This window comes from Gavialis gangeticus, unplaced genomic scaffold, assembly GCF_001723915.1.
Source record: "Gavialis gangeticus isolate Ggan-Ray unplaced genomic scaffold, GavGan_comp1, whole genome shotgun sequence".
NCBI classification, from domain to species: Eukaryota; Metazoa; Chordata; order Crocodylia; family Gavialidae; genus Gavialis; species Gavialis gangeticus.
In genome coordinates this window covers 45,186,986-45,196,715 of record NW_017729027.1, presented here as the reverse complement: position 1 = coordinate 45,196,715, position 9,730 = coordinate 45,186,986, and the positions used below count along the sequence as shown (strand labels likewise).

The 9,730-nt window shown below is 38.7% G+C and overlaps 1 protein-coding gene across 4 annotated transcripts in view; it reads left to right on the top strand.

Annotated features, from left to right (window-relative positions):
- The window catches only part of ARHGEF10 (Rho guanine nucleotide exchange factor 10), a 272,411-nt gene that overhangs the window by 82,313 nt on the left and 180,368 nt on the right, over positions 1–9,730 (top strand). For 3 of the 4 annotated variants that reach the window (XM_019520611.1, XM_019520610.1, XM_019520608.1), the window contains exons 5-8: positions 1,921–1,987; positions 2,516–2,595; positions 3,936–3,992; positions 8,068–8,231. In XM_019520611.1, coding sequence (XP_019376156.1) covers positions 1,921–1,987; positions 2,516–2,595; positions 3,936–3,992; positions 8,068–8,231 — 368 coding nt within the window. The remainder of the gene's footprint in view (positions 1–1,920; positions 1,988–2,515; positions 2,596–3,935; positions 3,993–8,067; positions 8,232–9,730) is intronic. The other variant, XM_019520609.1, reaches the window with a different exon arrangement.

The window sequence follows — 9,730 nt, the reverse complement described above, 5'->3', positions numbered from 1 at the left end:
AAACTCAACTACCTTATAAAATCAACTTCTTTCCTATTTTTGTTATAAACCAATGGTTTCTTTGCCACATACTCCAACAGCCAATACCTGCCACCACCAGTATGTAGAAAAGGATGCTAGTAATGACCCTCTCTGAATAAATCATATGGTGACACTCATCATGAGAACTCAGGCCAAGATCCTATTCCTATTTACTTATTACACATTCAGAAGTAACATACTAGATCTCTACCTACTTAGAGACTGCACAGTATACCCCAAGATTATCAGGGTTCCTATTCAGTCCAGGAAGAGAGTATAGCTTGCCTTTTTCCCAATAACCTAGTGATTTAGACAATTGTCCACAAGGTAGGAGGCCTGAGAGGGTTATAGAGTCATAGAGAAGTAGGGCTGGAAAGAACCTCCAGAGGTCATTTAGTCTAACCCCTGTCTGAGGCAGGTTCATCCATATTTAAACCATCCCATACAACCAGCATCTAAAATCTGTATGAGACTACTGTCAATTCGTCATAGGAGGAGGAGTTTGTGACTGTTTGATTTTGTCATCCCTTGGGGCACTCTGGTGAACAGACGTTCCCCCAGATCCTGGTGAACACCCCTGATAAATTTATAGGTGGCCACCAGATCACCCCTGAGCCTGCATTTTTCCAGGCTGAAGCATCCCATGGCTCTCAGCCTCTCATTATAAGGTCTGTTTTCCTGGCCTCTGATCATGCGCATGGCTCTCCTCTGCACTCTCTCAAGCTTTTCCACATCCTTTTTGAATTGTGGAGCCCAAAACTGGATGCAGTACTCCAGCTGCGGCCTCACCAAGGCTGAGTACAATGGGAGAATGACGTCCTGGGATTTGCTTGAAAAGCATCTATAGGTGCAAGCCAACATTTTGCTTGCTATACTAGCCGCAGCATCACATTGAAGGCTCATGCTCGTCTTGTGGTCAGTTATGACCCCCAAGTGCTTTTTAGTCTGTAGTGCTAGCCAGCATAGCACTGCGGAGCCTATAAGAATGCTGCAGGTTTTTCCTCCCAAGGTGGAGAGCTTTGCATTTTTCAGTGTTAAACACCATCCTGATGCAACATAGACCCTAACCCCTAATCTGCCACAGGGAAAGCAGGGAAACCACAGCAGCCAATGACCTGCTTCTATAAAATAGAATATGCTCAAAGAGGTCCTGGGTAGAGAGTCATATCTCCTGCTACAGAGGAAGGCAAAAACCCCCATAGTCCATACCAAACTGACCATAAACCCTCATCCTGAATCCTTCCCTAGGAAGGAGGAAACCTGCAGTTTAGGTCCCACCAAAAAAAAAGAAAAAAAAAAAAAAAAAGGGATTTCAACCCACATTGACCACTTCCCAAGAAACTGCCTTAATGGCTAAGGTAGGGGTTAAGCAAGTCTGAAGTTCACTCCTCCTATTGAAGAAAAGTTAAGAGTCTTTGGTCTACAAAGAGAGCAAGCAAGAGGGACCATGACTATAGCCTAGTGAAGTGGACATTGCCTTGAGAAAGAGGGAAAACAAAGTCCTAATCCCTTCTCCCTTTAGTCCTTATGAATTTTATACAATAACTACTCAATGCAACACCAATAGTGACTTTAAGTAAAAAACAATATATACTTCGTTGCCTGTGGCTGCAGTGTATTACAGATATTGGAATATAGCAGAGTATGTAGGCATTAAGGGTTCTTTTAACAGCTTTTCTTGGACCTGTGTGCCTTAACTTGTTATAGCAACGTGGGTGTAATGGTATCAAGAAGCTTAATTATTTTGGGGGGGTTTGGAAACTACTTTGAGATCTTTGGATAAGAGGCATTTATAATGGAGCAGATTCTTTGTTAGTAGTATTAGTAATATTAATTATTTCAAGTAGAAGTAAGGCTTTCAATCCTAGCATTTGGTAATTTTTTTTCTGATTTTTGTAGCAGGTATGCAGACAGCAACTGAAGATTGCCATTTTAATTCTTTAAGCTCAGAAGACCCACAAAATAGGTAATTGTGAGTTGATCTGCATTTAGCAATCTGTAAATCTTCAATGAAAGATGAGATTTGTGTTCACTCCATTTATTTTTTATTGTTGTAAATTAGCATTGCTGTTTGTTAATAACTCCAACTCTGCACTTCGTGGTACGAAATCATTTCTGTTTTTGTACCAGAATCAGCCCTGATTGAAATCTTGTATTTATAAAGATGACAATTGACCTTTTGATATCTGCAAAAGTGAGTGGTTTAATTTTCACATCTCTCAGTGGGAGATTGCCAAAGCAGAATAATTCTGTAGAAAATGAATAATAAGCAATTCCTTTATACTAAAATTGGGTTGCTAAAGTTGCATTTCAAATTCCATAATTAGACACTTAAAATATTTTAAAAAAATAACTTTTCATATTAGGACGATAATGCATAAGTTTCCTAGCGCTATTTAACTACAGAGTAAGAGTTAAAGGGTAAGAGAAATTATTTATTGATGTTATTGATAATAATATTTTTAATTCTTTTATTTTTATGGAATTTTTCCAGTGAAGACAACCAGGTCAGTAAAGATAATGATGCTCTAGCCAAATGGGTTGCAGATCCTGCAAATACAGCATGGATGGAAAGTAAGTATCAATGAAGAATAAATGACCACTGTAGAAATAGGTGAGCTTTAAAGCTTTTTCTTTTCTTTCTGCTTAATCCTTTTCTGTACTCTTCCAACACTAGAGCTAAATAGTAAAGATAAAAAAGTATGCAATAGTGTATTTTATATGTTGATTTTTAGTATTGGGTTAGATTCTACATGCACATAGTTACTGTTCAGTGAATGAATTGTATAGCAGTATATGAGGGGATTATTTGACCCCATCTGCTGAATGTGTAGTAAATACAATGCTTGCTTAGCTTCCCAGTTTTTTTCTGTTGCTTGGAAGCATGTTATTTTCCTGAACTGAACGTTATGGAAGCCTTTTTCTAGTTTAAGAAGGGGTGCTTCATCATTGTTTGGGTAATTGTTAATGCTGAAACTGGTATTACATTTCTCATACCAGTTTGTGGCCACATGTGCCAACTGCATTTTTAGTATCGGGTTAGAATCTACATGCACATGGTTACTGTTAAGTGAGCAAATTGTATATCAGTATATGAGGGGATTATTTGCAGATGAGTGAAGAACTCTGAGAGCTGAGTCAGACCCCTCACACGCTACTGCAGGATCTTTGCTTTGCTGAATTAGTCTCAGCTTAAAGGAGGAAAGTGAAGGGGCCTGTGTGTTCCTTATGTTTGTCAGGACAAAGAGATCATCTTGTTTAGCTGAACATTTCCCCTACCTAGCAAGTAGGCAGGAGTAAGGAATTTACTTCCCTGCCCTAAGCTATGTCCTAGTTTACCAACTGAAACATTACATTTATTTTAGTAATTGTTTGTGTCTTGAAAACAGTTTATGAGTTCTTGAATCCAGACTGTAGTATGGTGGCCAGCAGTGTAGCACTTGAGAACAATCCAGCTGGCTCACAGAAAAGAAGGGAAAATATTTGGCCAGGAAAATAGACCTCAGTTTCAGGCTCCTGAGGGTTTAAAATCAATGATAAAAAAAGGAAACAAAAAATAACACCATCTTTAGAAAGTGTGATAATACCTTCAGTCACATGCATACCAGAAAGAAAGAACTTCTCCCACCAGCTGGAGTTCATCAGCTATCTCACACAGCTGTTTGTTCCTTAGCTATGTATATTCCTGTTACTTTGGAAACCCTCATCTTCACAGCAGGATCAGAGACCTAACCCTGCAAAGAGTCTGGGTTCTGCTGTATGAGATTGAATGCATGCATGGTAAACAGTTGGTACTTGTATGTAAACAGAAAATGGTTTATGCCTCTCCTATGCGTACTTTCCAATAAGAATGAAGTTTTTTGTTGGTCTGATTCAAATCTAAAAAAAAATATTTGTTCTTCTCTTGCTTTTAGATCCAGATGAAGTAATTTATGATGATGTGCCAAGGGAAAATTCTGACTCTGAACCAGGTTTGAGGTTTTTGTAATTTAGACTATAGACTATTTCACACAATAACAGATTTTATTAGAAGTCATAAGAAGCGACCATGGGCATGACCATAAGATGTGTTTCATGGACACTGATATCATAGGACTTTGTGATGTAAGTTAAGAAGCCCAAACATAATGTAAGTTATGTAGAAGTGGTTTCACAAATTAACAAATTGTAGGTAATTTAAAGTTAGAGTCAGACAAAATTTGGTACTCCTAACCTCCTGAAGCATACTATTTAAATGCCTATTCTGATTTTTATCTTGAAACACAGGGCTAAATACTATTTGATTTTTATGTGCAGAAATGGTATTTAAGGAGCTTTTAGATTCTAATCACCTGTGGCAGAATAGGATGGACACTGCCCTGAATGAGAGGGTGTCCTGGGTTCTGTTCCCAGGGTGTTTTCTGCACCTTGCATTTGTTGGATAAAATGCATAAATAATAGTGGGTAAGATCCACATTCAGAACCCAGGGCCCATGCCTTATATGACACAGTCCATCTCACCAAACCACATATTTCCTATAGCTTGCTTGTCTCTTCCTAGTCCCACATATCTAGCCACTTTGATCCCCAGTTGGCCATTTTCAAGAAGAAGGTTTTGGGTAATAATTAGCTCATGACTTGGTGGTTACAGCAAGGGAAGTAGGAGGTGCAGGTTTAAGCCCCAGATGGATGAGTAGGAGCATGCGTGTCCCATTGCCTAGATAAGTGCCCTAACAACTAAGCCGTTGGACTAAATAGTGCAAAAACCCTATCCCTTCATCTTCCCCTCCCATTGCTAGTTATGGTTTTTCTCTGGCAAAAGTTTTGGACTTGCACAATGTTACATGCATATGAGGTGATTCTGTTCCGTCTCAGAGCCTACACTGCTGTCACTGGGCATTTTTACACATGTAAGCCCCGCAGCGCCGGGTGCTTTGAAAAGTGTCAGGCGCTGCGACACGCGGTTGTATAAGCAGCAAAATGCACATCAGCACTGAAAAATGGTGGTAGTGTGCTTTTGAACTAAAATGCATTGGAAGTGCTTCAGTTCAAAAGCGCACCACTGCCATTTTTTGCGTGCCGATGTGCATTTTGCCTCATACAACTGCATGTGGCGCAGCACAGTTGGCCTCAGCTTGTGTACAGAGCAGACTTAATTAATCGAGTCTGCTCCAAGGCAGCAGATCTCTGGCCCATCGTGACACAACTTGTATGTATATGAATGCCCATTCAGCATTCTGACCAAGCTCAGAGTGAAAATGCAGGGCAAATAGAATCTAAACCCTACATAGATGCAAAAAAATTGCAAAAAAAGTAGCTGCATAAGTGCCACTGAGACTCAAAAGAAAAATAGGATTTAGCCCATTTGGGCATTATATTTTTGTTAAAGACTACACAGAATTTTATGTAGAACTTTTCAGAGGACAGTCTTTGTCTTGCCTTTTGTAAATTTCTGTCTTTAGAATAATACACTTGATCTTACCAGAGAAACAACACCTGGGGTCTACATGTGGTTTCTTAGCTTAATGAACATCACCCAGTCAAAGAAATAGCTCACCAACCTGTAACAGTATAGAAATGTATTTTTAGCTTTAGACTGGCCTAACTCTTTTACTAAAAGGCATGGAGGAGGGAGGCAGAGGGGGGCAGCACTTGGAATAGTGAAGAGGCAGAGAAAAGAATTAACTCGTTTATATCATTTCTTCTCTGGACCTGTCTTTATTAGCCACAAATCAGATTTTGATTAGAACTTTGCTGCTGCTGAATGAGTTGGCTCCTATGAAATCAGCATCCAACTTTTTTGTTACACCTGATTCTCAAAGGTTATGGGTATCTTATCTGGATTGATTCCAACTCTGACTGTGATTCAGGAAAGCATTTTTAAGGAAGGCATGTTATTAATGTTAAATATGCTTAAATACTTTCAAAGCCTTTATTCTTAATGTGTTTTGAGGACATTTGATAACATATGTCTTGCTTCTTTCTTCAGTGTCTTCTTTACTGGGAAATCCTGAGCTTGGCTGCATTTCCTATAGAGTACCAAGGAGCATTTATAGATATGCTCAGGGTGGGGGCATACCTCCTGAATTTAACAATCAAAAGCCTCTTCTGTGCTGATGTGTGGGTAGGCAGACCCACTGAATTCACTGGAACTTAGCTTCAGAGCCAAGATCCACTTGTACCCTTGTCATTACAGAACTGGAACTCATAGATGCTTCTTATACGTGCTCTCTCATTCATATCAGTGGGAGTTTCACATGTGGCTTGTGTAAAGAACCTCACTCTAATACATAGACCCTACTTAGATTTAGGATCTGGGATCTGCTGTCATTACAGTGATTTTTTTTTTTAAATTCCTACTGGACAGTGTCGTGCAAGAAATGTGTTTAAAAAAAAGCTTGATATTTAAAAAATAAATGCAAAGACCAGAACACAAGCTTCAGTATTTAAAGGAGTTTGCTTTTTGTTAATATAAATGCTTTTCAGTTATATTGATGTTACAAAATTAGTACTGGTCCAGGTTTAGTTTTAACATAAAAGAAACTTTGGACTATACAGAAAGGTTAAAAGTCTGTTTTTTTCCTATTATTTTTAAAAATTTAAATATAGTAAAAGTATTGTTCTCTTATGTAAATTGCCCATAAAAGAAAATTGCGCATAAACAAAAAAATCTCCAAAAGGTAGGTCTTGTGTGCTGAAAAATATAGAGCAGCCCTAAATGCAAAGTTATATTGTCCTGAAGATAGAGATTTATAAGGGAAGAGCATATACACCACTACCTTGAGTGTAATTGGATAAATGATGTCATTTATAATCATGAAAACATCTGCCTGCTCTCTGCTGATTGCGTGGCAACAAAATATATCCATTTCATTTAGAATTAGTTTGTCAAACCTGGTGCTTTTGTCAGCCAAAACACCAGTCTAGGTAGATATGAAATCTAGCAGGCAGAAATGAATGCAGATATTTAGGGCTCCTACACACCAGACAGACCTTTGCTCCAAAGTGTGATAATTAGCACACGGAGCAAACTTAAGTAGTCAAATCTGCTGGAGCATGCTAATTAGCATGCTCCAGTAGCCTCCACATCACATGTATTTAGCGTCCCCATGTTTTAAAATGGTGGTAGGGCACTTTAACTGAAGCTTGTCCATCAAGCTTTAATTAAAGTGGCCTTGCCACCATTTTGAATCACGGGACGCTGAATACATAGGATGCTGTGTGCACTTTAATTAGAGCGGCTCTCAGAGCCTCTCTAATTTAAGCACCCCCCTTCACTCCAGAGCATGTGTATAGATGCCCTTAAAGTGTCTCCAAGTGTCCCACACAATTATATATAACAACTTTTTCAATAAGCAGTTTTGGAAACTGTTTTTCATTCAGCTCTAGCTTTCAGCTCTAGTGGTTTTTCATTCAGCTCTAGCTTACAGCTCTAGTGGTTTGATTTGAGTTACTTGGACGGTGACATGAAAAAGGGTTAGTGATTTGAGCTCTTACAGCACTTACTGAGTGTTTAGTGCTCTTACTGAGCTCTTGAGTTTATATGTCAGATAATACTTGAATTTTTTTGACAGAATCTTAATTATTGAGTATAAGTGTCATTAAGAAAATTATTAGATCATAACATAACCATTTTGGAGCATGGGCCCTACTATACTTTAGCTACTTCATATTGCTTAAAATGATAGTTTGACCCTTGTATGTATAAAGTGTGTCCCCTTACTAAATGCATTTCAAATAAATCATAGAGGGTTAAATCCTGTTTTAGCACCTGCAAACAAGCCAGGAAGAATAACAAAGTAGTGGCATACTCGTCTTTGAAAGGGTCATCCTTAGGAGGCAAGATTTATGCCCAGTGTATTATCTAGGTATACTGCTTCATACAGTTTGCCACATCAGAGAAAGATCTGCCTGGTTGCTTGAGAGCTGTGAATGGTCTTGCTACATTGCGCTAGCTCTGCTCTGAAATACACAGTGAACAAGATCTTTGGAATTAAATAGGAACTTATTAGTAGTGTAATTAAAATATTGTATATTCTTTTGTATTTTGGTGTTAAATGCATGCAGAGGAAATGATTTATGATGATGTTGAGAATGGTGATGATGGTGGAAACAGCTCTCTAGACTATGGATGGAGTTCGAGTGAGTTTGAAAGCTATGAAGAACAAAGTGACTCCGAGTGTAAGAATGGAGTTCCCAGCTCCTTTTTGCGAGGCAACCACAAGAGACATGTATGTAACCCACAGCAGTTCTTTTCCTTACCCCATGTTTCTGATTACCTTTCTGTTCAGCTTTATCTGTCCCAATATGTGTCCCCATACCTTCTCGTGAACCTTGTTTCCAAATTCCAAAACTTTTTTTAAAAGAAAATGAGCCACAAAACAATAAGGGAATTAGCATTGAAGACAATATGTAACAGGATAAAGAACTAATGAAAACATTAAAAGAGGAATCAAGTCTGCAGACTGGAAAAGAAAAGTGATTGTTTTCTTGTGGTGGGCTGTTCCTGATCTTTTTCTACCCCCACTGCTGCTGACATATGGCAAGCAGCAAATGAATATGGAAAACAGTCTGAGGAATATAAGTGGGTGGCTGAGGTGGCATTTGTGATTTTCATTAACAAGTTTGCAGAATTCATAAAACTAGCTGGTCTGTAAGCATTTTCCTTTCCTGTTAGGATTTTAAACCCTTATCTGTATATTTGTTGTTCAGAGGTGATTTGAGCTTTAAAATGCCTAAGGATTTTTTTGTGAAGCTGCCATGTATTAGGGATCTAAGATTCATCCAGAAGAGAGCCAGGTGGCTGGTCTGTATGTAATATGTGTAGGTCCTGATCTTTTAGGCTGATACCTTTGTTGTTCTTTGAGCCTAGAGGCAGCCAAGGGTGACTTCAGTACCTGTAGCTAGGTTAGAGCACCTTCAGGGCTTCTGCTGGTAGTTGTTCTCTAGGACATGTTTCAGAGCTAAGATTCAGCAGCAGAGCACTCCAGCAGTTTCTGGCCAGGTGGTCAGAACAGAACAGTATAGACCCAGAATTGAGGGCAGCTTGACAGAGATGCACAAATGGGATATGTTGTTGGCTGAGAATCTAATTTATGCATGTTGTCTGTATGTTTGTAGCAAGTTCTCTCTCTCCATTACCCTTCTTTTTTTCCTCCCTGCTGTGGCTCTGGTTGTTATTTACTTAAATTTTAAATACTTTTGCTTTGATTGTGCCTTTCCGCTGCTCATTTTCTTACATCATCTTCATACTCTATCATACTGTGCTTTCAAAGAAAATGTTCACAAGAATTCAAAATTAGGGAAGTAAAAATTACTCACCCAGGAGAAGGTAACCGCCCCCCTCACATTATAATACACCATCATCCTACAGAACCTGTATTTTGAATTGTACTACTTTCTTGACTCAGCATAAATAAAAGTTTTTACTGTCCATTTCCCTTCTCCATCCATCACCCCCAAACACTGCCTGTAGAATTCCCTCCACATGTGTTCAGGAAGCAAAGATGGAGTAGTTAACAGGAGGACTATTTAATAAACAGATTTCTAGTTAAGTGCTCTTTGTTTTTTCCCCTAAGCTGAAACGAGCTTAAGCAATTATAATTGAAGAGTTCCTGAAAGAGGATGAATATTTTAGGTTGAGGTTAAGAAATGCTCTGCCAGTGGGTATATGTATCTTTAAGTAACAGGATATTTTGACTCTTTCTTCCCTTCTATACTGTTTTGCAGT